General features: G+C 41.2%; 2 protein-coding genes across 4 annotated transcripts in view; both read left to right on the forward strand.

The window, feature by feature from the left end:
- LOC131882780 (uncharacterized protein DDB_G0283697-like) overlaps nt 1–10,871 on the forward strand; it is a 13,408-nt gene extending 2,537 nt beyond the window's left edge. For 2 of the 3 annotated variants that reach the window (XM_059230038.1, XM_059230037.1), the window contains exons 2-8: nt 8,914–9,056; nt 9,132–9,167; nt 9,235–9,324; nt 9,387–10,043; nt 10,117–10,144; nt 10,207–10,406; nt 10,475–10,871. In XM_059230038.1, the coding sequence (XP_059086021.1) occupies nt 8,914–9,056; nt 9,132–9,167; nt 9,235–9,324; nt 9,387–10,043; nt 10,117–10,144; nt 10,207–10,406; nt 10,475–10,702 (1,382 nt within the window). In that variant the 3' untranslated portion in view covers nt 10,703–10,871. Of the gene's footprint in view, nt 1–7,041; nt 7,118–8,913; nt 9,057–9,131; nt 9,168–9,234; nt 9,325–9,386; nt 10,044–10,116; nt 10,145–10,206; nt 10,407–10,474 lie in introns of those variants that run through there. The other variant, XM_059230039.1, reaches the window with a different exon arrangement.
- Nucleotides 10,872–11,709: 838 nt separating this feature from the next.
- On the forward strand, nt 11,710–14,005 carry LOC131882474 (uncharacterized). Its single transcript, XM_059229620.1, has 4 exons — nt 11,710–11,747; nt 11,818–11,990; nt 12,149–13,162; nt 13,463–14,005. Exons 1-4 carry the CDS (start codon nt 11,710–11,712, stop codon nt 13,474–13,476), a joined length of 1,239 nt encoding a protein of 412 aa, XP_059085603.1. The 3' UTR covers nt 13,477–14,005.
- The last annotated feature ends 1,479 nt before the right edge of the window (nt 14,006–15,484 follow it).

The following is a 15,484-nucleotide window of genomic DNA, read 5'->3' on the forward strand; positions in this document are numbered from 1 at the left end:
AAAAAATACTTGAACGATCGCTTTTTATTGGCTTGTGGGTTAAACGTTCAGAGTGTTGGTTTAACATTCATGCAATAAGTACTTACAAGTGATTCTTGCACACTTCTTTCATCGAAGGACATTATTCCGTAACATTACGCGAACAAACAACCCTCGTTCAAAACAAATCAGGGGACATTAATCCTGAGACCCCGACTACCAGTAGATAAAAAATCCCTCGACTAACTAAACTTGATTTCCAATACCTTATGTGGATTGACGCTGTAATTTTGCAGTTAAAGTAATTAACTTCAGTTTTGGCTATGGAGTTGATCCATTTTTATTGCAAATTCCTTTCCAAACTTGCGATCAATTTAATCAATTTTGATAAAGTTCATTCATCAAAATCATTCGGTTTAAAAGGCTTGATAACCACAACTAGGAATGAACATCAATCTCCGAGACATAATGGACTGCATAAGATTTGTCGTAGAAATTAGCGTATCATTTCTATCAATTGGTAGATCTGGCCAAATGATGTAGCTTTTTCTATGGAGAAATTACTACCGAAAAATAACTTCTTATTGAACGAGTTGGAAACGGGATCGTGAGTAAATATTTTTCTGAACATTGTAGTTGAGTTTTAATCAATTCAATTTTTGAGGATATTGATATGATAAAATTTTGTACCGTAACTGGACCATCTCTGATTTTGAGAAAAGTAAAGGCAACTTCAGGGTGATTCTTAGAGTTAGACTCGAAATATAGGTGAATTAACCGGGTGCAAAATGATGAAAAAATATACAGTATCTTTATACTATCATTGTATGTGATATGCAATAGCCAGTGGTCCCCAAGAATCCAACTGAGAGTAAATATAATACCTTTGTCGATTCTAATTGGCCATATGGAGTGATTTCAAATAAAAGGTTTCGTACCTGCTCTAACAATGTTTCCTATAATTCATTGTCCAACATGTCATCAACTCATCCGTTTCCCAGTTTCTCTTGCAACATTCATTCAACTTTGGTTATTGGTCAAAACCTCTCCTCCACTACCGAAATACATCAAAGTATTTTTTTGATAGCTATTGATTGGCATCATTCCGTCATTGCGGTCTTTTACGATACACTAAAGTTCCCTAGAGCCCCAATTAATTAAATATATGCACATTATAACGTGTTGGGTCAATTTTGACCTCGCTTTATGACCAACTACTGCCATTAGATCATCGACATGTTTCAATGAACTTTAGAGCTATGATAAAATGAAATAACTATCAACGCGTCAATGTTTAGGTAAATTCAAAATTTGCACCTCTCCATTTTTGCCAATATGTGCCCTTATTTCGACTGCATCTATTGATCAGATTCTAAAAAAAAACAATTGGACCTCATAATAGATGCCTTCATGACAGAAAATTGGAATGAAACCTTACGATTCAATTGATTGAAATCCATTCCAAGGCACTATGAAGTCGGGCAAAATGTTGGGGTTGAGATTCAGGGAACGGCGTTCTGGCCATTCTCTTCAACCAAACCTTTTCCATGCCCTCTCTAAACCACGTTAAATTCGTTCGTGACTACAAGGTGGTTCATGCTAAAGATTCTGTAAGAACACGAGTGTCATTAGTTCAGGCCTCAAATCAAGGGTAGATGTGACTGGAACTCGAACTTTGCCAACAGTAACCTTGTTTCCTCACAATTCCAACCTCGTCGCTAAAGTTATTTGCCGTGAAAATTGGCTCCACTAAAAAAAATTGCTGTAATCAAACAAATTATAAAGCTTCCACTGGACGCCTGCTAATGCAGTATGCATTTCTAGGTTAGCAAGCAACAATGCAATTGGATAGGTAAGTTCGGAATAAACGCTGCCTTTAATTTACTTTTTGTCCGCATAGTTAAAATCAACCAAGAATCCTTGGGTGCTGAAGGTTCGAGTATTTAAACAAAGCTGTTGCACTGGCGCAGCTTTACGAACTATAAAGTATGTTTGTCTGGGTCAGGATAGCCCCCTTTTCACATCTTCGTGTAATTCCAGAGTGTTTTGGAATTTATCTAGCTGTCTCCAAGGTAAATCATCAATTAATGATCCCCGATTACTCTGCTTGGAGGTGTTATTGATGCAAGAGCTTCCTTGCTTTTGCGACACTTGAACCAAACACAAGGCAAAACGTTCTTGATCATTTTCATGGTCAGTTTGGGTCAAATTTCCCGGACTGTCCCCGACTGTCAATTCCCAACAACACTTTTTCGCGCAACCTCTTATTCCTGGAAATTTCAAGCACCAAATTAAGCAATGATGTGAAACTAACAGGGCTTTGGTCGTTATTCAATAAAAGGAACAGATTGCAGTTACGACTACTTTGGCCAAAATCAGAACTTCGTTACGCAACCATTACTCGTTATGCACAGTTACTTTTCCAAGATTTAGATGCCCAATATTTCAGGGTTGTTTTGCCCCGTCAAGAAAATACTTCGCTGAAAACATTTCTAAAAGTTAGTTTTCCTTGTCAACATGTTACACTGATAACCATTGATATTGAAATTTGACATCTTAATTATTTGTACAACATAAAAGTGTTTAATCTACCAGCTATACTTATTTGCCCTGCACTTCATTATTCCCATTTTTGGCTGTTTATTTGGCAAGATATTTGCAAAACTAAATGAATATGCATAATCGGAAAATAATATATTTCCAAAGTAAGAAACTTCATGACCAAAACTATTCCAATCTAATGGGGGAGGGATATATTTCAAAAGTCACAATAAATGCATTTGTTTTATAGCATATAAGGTATGTTCATTACGGTTAAAGTATCATTAATAGGACATATTGTAAAATGTATTTTTTTCTGCAAAATTAACCCTGAGGCAAGTGCTTTGTTGACTTCGATATCATTTTTTTCGCTGTTATTTGAAAGTGTTTTCAATATCGCTTCAAAAATGCTAATTTTCGATAGCTTTCTGTTCAATACCTAAAGCATTTTCCAAATATTTGGCCACTTTAAAGCTCCTTACTTTGTATTAAAAACATTGCTTTTTCTGGGGTAGATATGTTTTAAGTATTTCACATCTGAAGCTTGGATCTTTTTCTTGGTCTCAACTAATGGTTGTTGAAGGTTTGCATCAATAGCACAAAAAGCACATGGCGGAAAAACAGTTTTAGACATTCTCAAGTTTATCAAGCTTCCCTGTCAAAACCTGTGTGTGCCTCAAGGAATATTTCCTGCCAACCAATTGCTTGACAAGCTCGCTTCGAAAGAAAATTTTGACTAAAGCCCAACGGAATGAGATTAAGGAGATGAACAGAATAAAGAAATATTTTTTTTTTCGCGGGCTTTTCTTACCGCTACAGGATTGTAATTACCTTTCAATCTTTATATGATACTTGGTCTACCAACGAATTTTAGATGGCAGACGGAGGTAGTCTTTGATTGTAGGGTTGATCTGGCATGCCATCTAAAAATTTGTCCAAGTCTGACTTGAAAGATGCAACCGGATCAACAACGCCTACATAAGCCCTACAAATATTAGAGGGAAGCAAATTAAACAATGAAGGAGCTCGAGAAAGAAGAAAAGTGGACTTCATTGTTTTAACTAGCGTGGGGAACACCCGACTCGACATCACGTTTGCTACTAGGGGTTCCCTCGACCTTAACCAATTGCTTCCTATCCTGAATGAAGTTTCTTATCCAATTGAGAACCTTGCCTTGGATCCCAATATCATGAAGTCTATTCAACAAAAGGCCATGATCTACTTTATCAAAGGCCTTGGCAAAATCAAGATAGACAACATCAACTGACTCATGCCTTTCCAGTCCCTCAATGACCTCCTCTAAATGCTAAATCAGTTGGGTAGCCGTGCTAAAATGTGCTCGGAACCCATGCTGGCTAGGAGGAAGGACTTCATTGACCTTAAGAAATTCAACAAGTTTGGACTTCATGACCTTCTCAAACACCTTCGCAATATTCGAAGTGAGAGAAATAGGCCTATAGTTACTGGGGAGCGACTTATTTCCCCCTTTAAAAATTGGAACAACATGAGCTAACTTTAGTGAAGATGGAAACTTGCCCTGATCCAAGATGCAACGCATCAAGTACGAGAAAACAGGAGCAAGAACCTGTGAGCATCTCATCAGAAACTGAGATGTCACGCCATCAGGACCAGGAGAACTTGAAAGCCACAAGTCTCTGATGGCCTCTAAAGCATCTTGATCTGTGACTACAAGATCATCTAAACGCTCAACTTGGCTGACCTTGTCAGTCTCAACAGACTAATCTTCAGAGCAATGAGCTGTTTTGCTCCTGAACTCAGTGGGGTTGAAAACACACTAGAGAACTGATCTCCAAGCATGTTAGCCATAGTCTCTACATTAATAATAGCTTCCCCATCAACCTCAAAAGGCCCAACGGAGTGTTTCATTTTTTCTCTTAGAGTTCGCATAAGAGAAAATAGCCTTCGGATTCGACCTGACCTCCTGAACCACCTTACTCTCAGTTTGTAACTGGTCATATTCCATGGAGGCATTAATCTTACCCTGAACTACGTCCAACTTTTTTTCGGAGACTACTCACAATTACTGGATTCGAAGTGCTCTTCAGCCTTTTTGCTAGTTTGCAACTCTTTTTGAACAAAGTCTTCCTATATTTTGGATTTTTTGTCCATGTACCACCTTACGGAACACATTTAGAGATGCATCAATGGACAATTCCTCTTTCAGAATTGAAACCAGATCCAGGTCTTCTAATCTTTTTATAATCAACGGCCCATGTTCATCTTTGAACTTGAAATTAGCCAGACCGACCTTTTTGGCCGGTCTTACTTTAGAGCACGCCGGCTTTTGAGTAATGGTCGATCCTATCTCACGAACATGATGATCTGAGTGATTACTAGGTGTCACATGGACATACTGGATCAGATCAGGGTCATTGGAAAATATCAAATCCAGAACGTTATTTGCTATGGTGGTTACACCAAAATGCTGGGAAAAATTTCGCAGGATCGCGAATTCTTCCAGCTTTTCAAACGACTGAGATGTCGATTTCGAAATGGAAATATACCCATCAGGACTAGCCTCCTTCTCTACAACGCTAGCCGGAAAATTAAAGTCCCTTACACAGAAAACTTTCGAGCAAACTGCCTGATCCAACTCATTTCCAGTGAATTGGAGAGCTGACATAAAAGAGCTTACTGAACAAGAAGGGGGTCTATACATTGTTACAATAGACAGATCAAGCCTTCGGATGTGACAAACTAAGACCTCTACTTCTCCATTCGACATTTGTAAATGACTAATGTGCAAATCATTCCTAACATATAGGCATACACCCCTAAGTGGGAATAAGGGACTATCAGGGCGTATCCTATCACAACGAACTAAGTTGAAACCAACTATGGTTAGTTCTTCATCTAAGACCCCTGGCCGAAGCCAGGTTTCTGTAATAGAGATGAATGAAATATCTTTCTCAGCGACTAGCTCTTCTAAGATCTTAACTTTTGTGCTGTCTTTTTTAGAAATCAGACAATGCACGTTCAAATATAGCCCCTTTACGGGCCTCTCTTTTGACGGACCAAGTTCACAAGATCTTGGGACCATCCTCTCCAACTGTAAAAGTCCCGCTTATCAACAAAGCTACGTTCTACTGGAGGCAAAGCATGAGCTAATGGGGATGGTTGGGTTTGAGGAATGGGTTGGGCAGCTACATGAGAATCGGAACGTATTTTGGGAATAGGGGTGGGGTAAGGAATAATAGGGAGGAGAGTGTTTATAGGAATATGGGTGGATTGGGTATTTGAAGGAAGAGGAGGGAATTGGGAGACAGGGTGGGGGGTAGGAGGAGAGGGAGGGAGGAAGTTAAATGGGTTAAGGAAGGGGGGTGGGGTGGGAATAGGTTTAGGAAAAGGGTCAGCTCTAAAACTACGAAACTGAGCAATCCTATTTCTCGCCCTTCTTTGCGTCCCTTCTACGTTTCTACGTTTGATGTTTATAACAACACCGTAATCACAGCTTCTATCAAACTCATTTTATAGTGCTGGTCAATTGCTACCGTGAAATTCTGTGCCACTCCTCAGAAAAAGACATTGACCAAGACCGGGTAAACATCTTTTAAATTTGCCAAATTTTTCTGCAGCTTCAAACAATTCAAAATGTTTTTCAACATTTCAAAGCAATGGCTCGGTCTGCATCTGCCAACTCAAACTCGTAGGTAGACTAAATATGATATAAAGTCTAGAAGGTAAAAACAATAGACGAAATATGACCTTTCATTTTAAAAGTACTGGCTGGGTACTACATTTCTTGTAGCGGTTACAAACGCCTGTGAACAACCAAAAAAGAAATTACGTTGTCTCTGTCAGCTTTTCGGAGCATTAATTAGAAACGCAGAAAATCATAGATTAGCCCCAAAATGACCTACTTTTGGTACTTCAGTTGAAAATTCCCAGATGTAACTTGACAAGCGCAAACAAAGATGACGACTCACCTTCCTGCTTTGCTGATTTGGTAAATTGGGCAACGAAATCAAACGAAAAAAAATCAAATTTATAGCGCTTTTGACAAGCGCTTTATCTGTCTAAATATGAGAACATAGAAAGGTCATCGTTGGATGGATAATGCTACATGGTGGTCCTACACCTAGTCAATTCTTTAAATGAATGATCTACTGAAGTTATTTGGTTTGAGAACTTTCAAAGGGCTTAAAATCATGTAAAAGGAGCCTTTTTGAAGGCCCCCCTCCGTGAATATCAAACAGATTTCTATGGAAACATGATCCTAGTTTTGGTGGGTGGAGAGTAATTACCTCAATTGCTTAAACGGTCTTCCTACAGAAGCTTCCCAACTACTGTAATCTTTTCCCAACCAATGAAACACTTTTGGTGCTATTGATCCGAGCTTCACACTAAAGAATAGCAATAAGAACGCATATTATTCAACAATGTAGCTCAGGATCCTGCTCAGTTACTAATTGGGTGCTTGCAGGCCTATAATTCTTCTTTTATCGTTTCCCCTCATGTTGCCTTTTCTTTTCTACCGCTTTTGCTCCCTCACCTCTTCTCATTCTTTAGTATCCCATGAAAAAAGCTTTGGCTTGTCCAGGGACGGAGGAAGACACGCAAAAAATACTCACAAAAGGTATCATAACTGTACTATTACGCATTAAACTTAGTTCTAGAACAAATCATTCTTGAAATCTATTCATCTACATTTGATATCACTTTCTTAGGTGAATGCAAGTAACAGAACTTTGTCAATGACTTGCGATCATTATAAAGCTGAAAAATATCAATTTGAATTTAAGTCAATGTTCCAACACTCAAACACTTCCTGGTCACAAGAGCGCTGGAGCATCTTTTAATCACTGTCAATAACAAAACTGGTCTTCTAAGTTCCGTTAAGCTTGGCTAATGGCTTTGAGCCCTGTGAAATGTGACTCCTTTTGATGTTCCCGATAATACTTGATGATTGATCAATCTTGATAACTTATTTTGTCAGTCTTCCGACTTTAATCCTAATTGAGCACCTTCGGAGAAAGGGAAAGACAGCAAACCTGAAGATAGAAAAAATGCCCCAAAACCTATTACATAATTAACATATAGTGTTGAATAACCATGCATGGGTATTCAGATGAAACAGAGGGTTCCATCTGTCCAGGACAAGTATTCTTTTTAATCATATTGCACTCGGAGGGGTGATTTAAAGATCAACCTGAACTAAATTCTGGGTCAAGGTGTAGATTAGCATGCGTTTGATATCTTCTCAAAAATTATCCTTCAATGCCGAAAATCAAAGCACAAGTTTATTGTTTTTTTTTGCAAAAAAAATCTCGGGTTTGACCCATGCATTTACGGAGCAAGTGGTAAAGGAAATGAATATGAAATCGCTCATCAACACGTGAGCTTTAGTAAAATCGTTCCTTTTGGTTCCCTTATGCCAAAACTCATAACTTGTTCACCTTGTTTGTTAAATAAAAAATTTGTTCAGACGAACATCCGGCACTATTCACACAATAGTAGAGACTCATATTTCAATAACTAAACTTGCCAAATTACCTGCTTTAAAAGGTCCAAGAAGAAAGTCTCATTATTTATTGATATCAAATTGTGAAAGCACAAAAGATGTAACTTGGTTCATATGCGTATACTGTATTGATTTTAACAACAACATTCGTTTCCTGCCTACAGCCTACTTGGCTTTTGGTTGTCATTTAATGAAAATCGAAACAAAGTTTTAGCAAAAGGGCTAAAGGGCGTCTCCTAGACTTGAGAAGGGGGCACCTTCTAGATTGAATACACTTTCCAGGTTGACAAAGTCACTATCCTTAAATGTTTCCATGTTATATCAATTCTGTGATCCAAATGACATTTCAAGCATCGTAAAATACACACATCCAATCAATTTGGAACGATGAAAGCGTTACAGTTGTGTGAACCCAATAATCCGACACAAATAATATCAAACTATTGGAGATCAGATATGATATTGATCTGATTAAAACTTTGCTCTGAGAAGAGTAGAGTACTTTTAATTGATCGATCCAATAAATTGCCCCATGATTGTTATGTCAACAGAGTAATTTATTAGAAACTACATTCGTAAGGCGTGGATTATGTTCCTTGACAACGTGTTTAATGTTTTGGGCGTGTTTGGAGCGTTGTTTGGCAATCTCGTTCTCTAGAGGACACATTTAAACTTGCCCACGGAGGACTTGCATTGGCTTAATGACGTTAATAGCCCAATGGTCAAAGCAAGGCCTTTCGAGAGAGGAAGAAAGAAAGCCTCGTCAATGTGGTTTCCCAGGAATAGACAGCGGACGCAACAACCAAGTATTTTGTCCTCAAAGAAAGGCCTGGGACGCTAGATCGCAATTTAAGTTGCGGACATCAATTTAGTTGAATTGAACCTTTAGAGGTGGCCGACTTTCATTTCAGAAGTTGAACCTCTTAAGCTAGTGGCAGAACCTGAAAGTACAACAACACTTCCTGCATCAGAGTCAAAAGAGATGGGCCACAAGGATCGAAACGACGATGATGATAATGATGACAAGAAGAAGGAGGAAGAGAGCGACAATGAAGTGAGTAACAATTCATTTTTGCTGATTGCCGATCCTTATGAAACACCTAATAACCATTTTCCCTTCGCTGAGTAGGGATTCTTTGGCTCGGTTGGAGACTTTTTCGGAATGGTAAGTGCCCCTATCTGGCATACAGTTGTAAGTCCCGGTGCTTCATGAATGCTAATGTCTCAATTAGGGTACTGATTCTGAAGACGAAAAGGATGAGAAGGAGGAAAAAGGACACGAGGATAAAGACAACGGGGGAAGGGATTCCCGTCAAAGCCAAGTAAGATAGTGTCAAGATAATTTTGTCAATCCAACATCAATATCAACAACTTCCATCCATAGAAATCTCCAGCCCTTGATGTGACCGAAGCTCCTGATGAGGAAAACCAATCGGAGGAAAATCAACAGAAAGAAGTGGATCCAGATCGCCTGTCTCAAAAAAGCGATGATGAGTCACGATCCCAGAAATCGGCTGACCGACGCAAACGCGAGGAAGAACTAGCGCGCCGAGAAGCTGAGCTGGCCAAGAGAGAGGAGCAATTGAAGGAAAAGGAAGAGGAACTGGACCACAAGCTCAAGGAAAAGGAAGAGGAATTCAAACGGAAACACGACGAGATGACTGAACGGATCGAGAAAAAATACCAGGAAAAGGAGCAAAAGTATGCCGGCAGTCAAGATGGGGGCGAGGAGGAGCTCAAGAAAAACTTGGAGGCTCGAGCCGCACTGTTAGATCGGAAAGAGCGAGAATTGAAAGAGAAAGAAGAAGCCGAGAGCAAGAGACAATACACTTTTGGCATTCTCATTGATTCAAAAAGAGAGCAATTGGATGAGGAGAGGAAAAAATTAGACGAAGACCGACAGAAACTAGAAGACGACCGTGCTCGATTGGAAGACTCTGAAGATTCGGCCTATGGTAGCAGAGATAGGCGAAGACGCGGCGGGAAAAGTCGAGGCCGAGGAAGCGATGAAGATGACCACGACCATGATGACTTTGAAGAGGTAGGTCACATTATCTTTCAAATTCCAGCGGCTCTGAAGTTAACCAAAAATGAGTCGTTTCTTATCATTTTAGTTTTCTGACTCCAATGACGAAGATATGCGTAAGTTTGGGAGACGGTTCCAAATGTTTTAGTCACTATGTAAAATAGAATTGTCCTTGCAGATCGCCGCGAGAGGAGAAACCCTCGTCATCCTGAGGTTGGACGTGCTCGAGCTCCAGATCTTGAGAACATAAAGTCCAAAGTGGGGAGTAAGAGGAACAAAGGGCGTCGAGATGACAAGGAGAGAGATAAAAAGAAGGACCGAAATCGTGGCGGGGGTATCAAAATATTTGATGACAAAGCTTATCTCAAGGCCGTCAAGGTTAGCCACAAGAGCAATGCAAAGCTACATTTGCTTTACAGACTCTTAAGCTACGTATCCTTTTGCAGAAAACCAGAAGAGATCGGAGTAGTTCCCGCAATACCAGGCACCGGAGTCGCGATGACCGTGATGATCACGATGATAGGGATGAGAGCAGACGTCGCCGAGACCGACACAGAGATGATGAAGATCGCAACCGACAAGACACCCATGGGTCGCGAGGGGAAAGTGGTCCCAATGGCGAGCGGCCAAGATCACTTCATATGCAAAGAGTAGACGACGACGTCCGGGCTTAGGAATTATCATTTCATTGCAATTTAACTATGCTCAAAACTACAAGTGTGATACTCTAGCAATCTTACAAATCAATATTTTCCTATTTACATGATTGATGCATGTAATCATTAGCTCTCAAATTAGAATTCAGTTTGTTCTGCAATAAAATATACACTTTTAGACAAAATGCATTTAGTCTCTGTAGTTGGAATGATTGTGAGCAAGAGGAAGAAGGCACCATTAGCGATGCAATAGTATCCTGGAATATTCTCAAATGCAGTGCTAACCAAAGACGAAAAAAACACTCTTGGTGCAAAATTTAGGATCAGTAATTTTGCGCAACTAAATTATCAATTCAAATCCATAAGGCGTATTTCTTCCACACGCAGCCAGCTCCCTCAAAGTCTTTAATTTGCGATTGGAAATGAAATCCAAACAAGGACGTTTTGCCTTTTACTCTAGGTTCCGGGGTGGGTTATGTGATAATGTAAGGAATGCTTGTAAGAGCGCCTTTGGATGTAAAACATTGAAACAAAATATCTGATTCAACCAATTTGATTTTGGGGAAACAGATGCAAAAATAGCCGTCCTCAAAATTCAATGCAGGTCATTTTGGTAGGTACGATCGTAAACCAACCCAAACCTGTTTATGTCAAAAACAAAGAAGAGGAGAAAAAAACGATGGAAACTAATTCGAGTTTTCAACTGACGAGAATTTCGACCCTTAATCTCAGAAATAGTCCCAATAATATTCCACCAGAATATCCTCTCAACCTTAAAAGTAGATAAGTAGACGAGACAACGTTGATCAATCGAATAGCCCGTATGTGATTGGCTCACATCAGAATTGGTGACGTCAAGTATGCACAATTTCATTGGCTGCCTCTAAAGCGCTGACCAATCGCCCAGGACTCCAATTCAGGGTGTCGAAAGAAGAGCACGCAAGCATAGGTAGCCCGAAACTTCGAGATCAATTACTAACACATTATCAAGTGAGTCCACACCTCAAAGCCACCTAAAAGTTATTATGAACGTCATTCATTTCTGCTGGCTGGCTACTGTGGTGTACAATGTGAAATTAGTGAAATATCATCACCTCACTTTACACCGTTAGCACATATCTTGGTCACTTTAGGATTGAGCAATCTTGCTACCCCTCTTCAACGGATAACTTTGGCATTCAGGTGGAAATCTTCGGAAAGGAAAGAACCTCTGAAATCCACTCCGCCAAGACTCGTGATCTACCCCCGTCCCATCTCATTCCCCCCCCTATTGTTCTCGACAGATTTGCGATCGTCTCGACCTCCGGTAAGGCCCCATTCTCTCGTCCCACTCTTGGTATTAGGGGGATTTACTCGGGGTTCGGTGGGACGGACGGACTGACTGATTGACTGCGTGCGCGATTGGTCTTACTTTGAGTTGAGCCGTTGTTTTTTCTATGATGGCGTGTCACTCCTCACTTACAGAATCGGCTTCATCGCCTCGTCACGCCCAGCCTGGAGGTGGCCAGCCGCCTCAATCCACCCAGTCAAACTACTCGCAATTCTGTTTCGACGACTTTGAGGACGTGTGGGACAATCTGGTTCCTCTGAACTCTGACCAACACGATCTCTTTCCTGTGCAAGCAACGGAACGAAGCTGGTCCGGATCCATGGCCAACTCGCCTTCATTCTCGTCCTCCCATAGCCTGGATGGCTTAGGATCGGATTTGTTTCCGTCGTTCTCCGGACCGGGGCAAGATCCCATGTTGTCGTCCACTTTGGCCCCCGATGAGCCCTCCCTATTGAGACCCGAGGAGCCCCGCCCAGCCCAAGAAGAGGATATTCTGCAAATCATGGCCCAATCTTTGGAAGCAGACTCTGATCAGGTGTCGGATGTGGTCATCCACTACTTAGAGAGCGACAGTGAGGCGGGCGATCAGGATGGGGAAGAAGACCGCTTGTCGCGGCCGCAGAGCAGCGCTATGGAGACCGACCTGATCTCAAGTGCGGGCGAAGAGACCGAGGATGGCGGTCAGTCCATCCATCAAGACCACGACTACTTGCCGGCGGCTCAACCTAGTCATAAACCTCATCGCCGAGGCAAGAAACGACGCAAGCCTTTGGCTCATGCTTGGTCTCAAATGAAGCGTATTGGAGTTCTGCAAGAGAAGAAGCCCTTGTACGAGTTGGAATCGTTCGAAGACCCCATCTTGGAACGATGCCGGAAGAACGCCTTGGGCGCCAAATTGAACCGCGAGAAGAAGAAATTGGAACAAGAACGCATCAAGCGAGAGTTGGATGAACTCCGTCACCACAATCGCAGCCTGATGCGGCGAGCCCAACAATCGGATGCTCGGGCAATGAAAGCCGAGCAAGAGCTAGCCCGCATGAGGAGCCTCCTGGAAAATCGCCAAATGTCTGATATCGTGAAAATGTCGAGCTGTTCGAAGCGACACACTTCCTTGCGCTCGCGGGAACAATGCGTGGTTTGTTCAAAAGGTAATTAACATGTCTTCGCTATTGAACACCACGAGCGATATATACCTGGCGGAGCAACCCACAGGTTCCAAGATCTCATTCATACAGTCACAAACAAACCCTCTACTACAAACTGCAAATCACTGCGGGGATGAGCTTGGTTATCTACACCGAGTCTTATTTTGTACAACACCTTCTTCATTCTTATTTTGTGTGATCATCCCCCTTTTTCTGAGACACCCATGGGCCCCCTATTTCTGATTTATACTCTGTCCATGTCCCAGTTGTTACATTTGGCTTTTAATGTGAGTGTGATTTCAGATGCAGAAGAATGAAAGTCCCTTACCTGAGATGGGCTCTACCAGAAGGCGAGAGACCTTTTAAATCTTCTGCTCTCCCGTGGCCTGGACCGGTCCGAGAACTGAGTGGGTGCCAGAAGCTATTCTCGGAAATGCCGTCAGTCGATCCCACTCGGCTGACTAACTTTCCAGGGCCCCGCTCGGACCGGATCCTGCTCAGCTGCGTTTTTGACATGGGTAGGTGTCAATCGCCTAGACTTGGAGCCTCTCTCCCTCCAAGTTGCCCCAACTGTTGGTCAGGTGTTAGTAATCCAGTCTAATTTCAGCCGGACTCTTCCCAAGCAGATGAGCCACGAGCCAGTGGTACCCCATACCTCTGGTTTCCCAAGCCAACCGAACAGTCCCACCCGCGAAATATTTTTTTCCAATGGTGGGTATCTAAAGCATAGGAGAGAGCGAACTTAGTTTTAAGGTTAACTTTCAAGATACTGGGTGTCTCAGTAACACTGTAACATTATATACGAATCCCTTATATTACATCCAATAAAGTTATTGAAAAATGTAACTAATTTTGTTGGTTGTTTCAGCCCTGCGTTCATCTGTTCCGGAATCCAAGAAATGTTACCTTAGCTAAAGACTTGCCGATCAGCTCTCGAACTTTTCTGAAATTAGTTTTTGTCAAAATGGCCCCGTCACTAAACCACGAGTATGGCTTCCATGAATTCTGAAACAGCGGGGAAATCTGCTCGCCAATCCAATGCAGTACTAACTAATACAACCAGGCTCATCCCTTTACAATAGGGCAGTCAGAGCATCTAAATTGGCTGAAAAGTTGCATATACCTCTCATAAAATATAAACCTTAATCGATTGGCTTTGCAATGGCATATTCTACGTTCACTTCCATGCCATTCGAATCTGCCACTAAATTCATTTACTACTTAAAAAATTTACAATGGTTAGGTCAGTAAACCTGAATCTTGTAAGTTAGGCAGTGTGAAACTACGAACGGTTTGGAACTCGATTAATGGTCGACCGTTACTATCATGTAGCTCCTACAGGCGAAGCTCAAAGATGGCTATATACAAGCCAGCTACTCAATTCGTCTTTAAATAACGGGCCTCAGCGTAAGGCTCGAATAAATCTCTCGCATTTCTGCTCGACTTTCCGAGGTATAAATTCAAAATTGGATTATTTTTTTGCCCCACATTTCCAATTTTCCGATCTTTTGTCTGCTTTTTCATCTCTTACTTTTTTATTTCTTTATTTCCTTCCATGCAGCACGATAGGCTGAAGAATTAATATGTTTACTATTCTTTATTGCGACAGATTTTTTCCATTGGACTACTGGTAGATTTACAGTTTTACATGATGACATTTGTTCCTTACTACGGTGCCGTCTCTTTGAAAGTTTTGTTAAACCCCCAGCCATAAGTTTTTTCCAAATAAATCAAGTCAACTCCCTTTTTCTGTTTGGAAAAAGACAGCAAAAAAGGGAGCTGCCGTTAAGCTAGTTAAAGGAGTTTGATCCAACCAAACAACAAAATCATTCACTTTCATCGGTTCTTGCTCCTGTTTTATCGTACCTGATGCGGTGAATCGTGGATGTGGGCAAGTTTCCCTCTTCACTAAAATTAGCTCACGTTGTTCCAATTTTTAAAAGGCGAGATAAGTCACTCCCAAGTAAGTATAGGCCGAATTCTCTCTCTTCGAATATTGCGAAAGTGTTGCAAAAGATCATAAAGTCCAAACTTGTTGAATTTCTTGAGGTCAATGAAGTCCTTTCTCCTAGTTAGCACAGGTTTCGAGCACATTTTAGCACGGTTACCCAACTGATAGAGTACAGAGAGCTGGTCATTGGGCGGCTAGAGAGTCATGAGTAGGCTGGCCAAAATTTGCATATAAATATGGTCTTTATTGACAACAAATTTGCATTAAAAATCACTTGAGTTTGCACAAAAATAAATTGCGCTAATAGACTTGTCAAAACATAGGCACTGAATTAGAGCTGTGCATCGGATCCGACAGGGTCTCCAAATCCGAGA

Source organism: Tigriopus californicus, chromosome 6, assembly GCF_007210705.1.
Source record: "Tigriopus californicus strain San Diego chromosome 6, Tcal_SD_v2.1, whole genome shotgun sequence".
Lineage (NCBI taxonomy): Eukaryota > Metazoa > Arthropoda > Copepoda > Harpacticoida > Harpacticidae > Tigriopus > Tigriopus californicus.

Excerpts from the sequence above, each read along its gene's own strand:
- LOC131882474 (XM_059229620.1), top strand. The coding sequence starts at position 11,710 with ATGAACGTCATTCATTTCTGCTGGCTGGCTACTGTGGT. Across the intron at positions 11,748-11,817 it reads TGCTGGCTGGCTACTGTGGT|GATTGAGCAATCTTGCTACC; the intron begins GTACAATGTGAA and ends TGGTCACTTTAG. Across the intron at positions 11,991-12,148 it reads TGCGATCGTCTCGACCTCCG|AATCGGCTTCATCGCCTCGT; the intron begins GTAAGGCCCCAT and ends CCTCACTTACAG.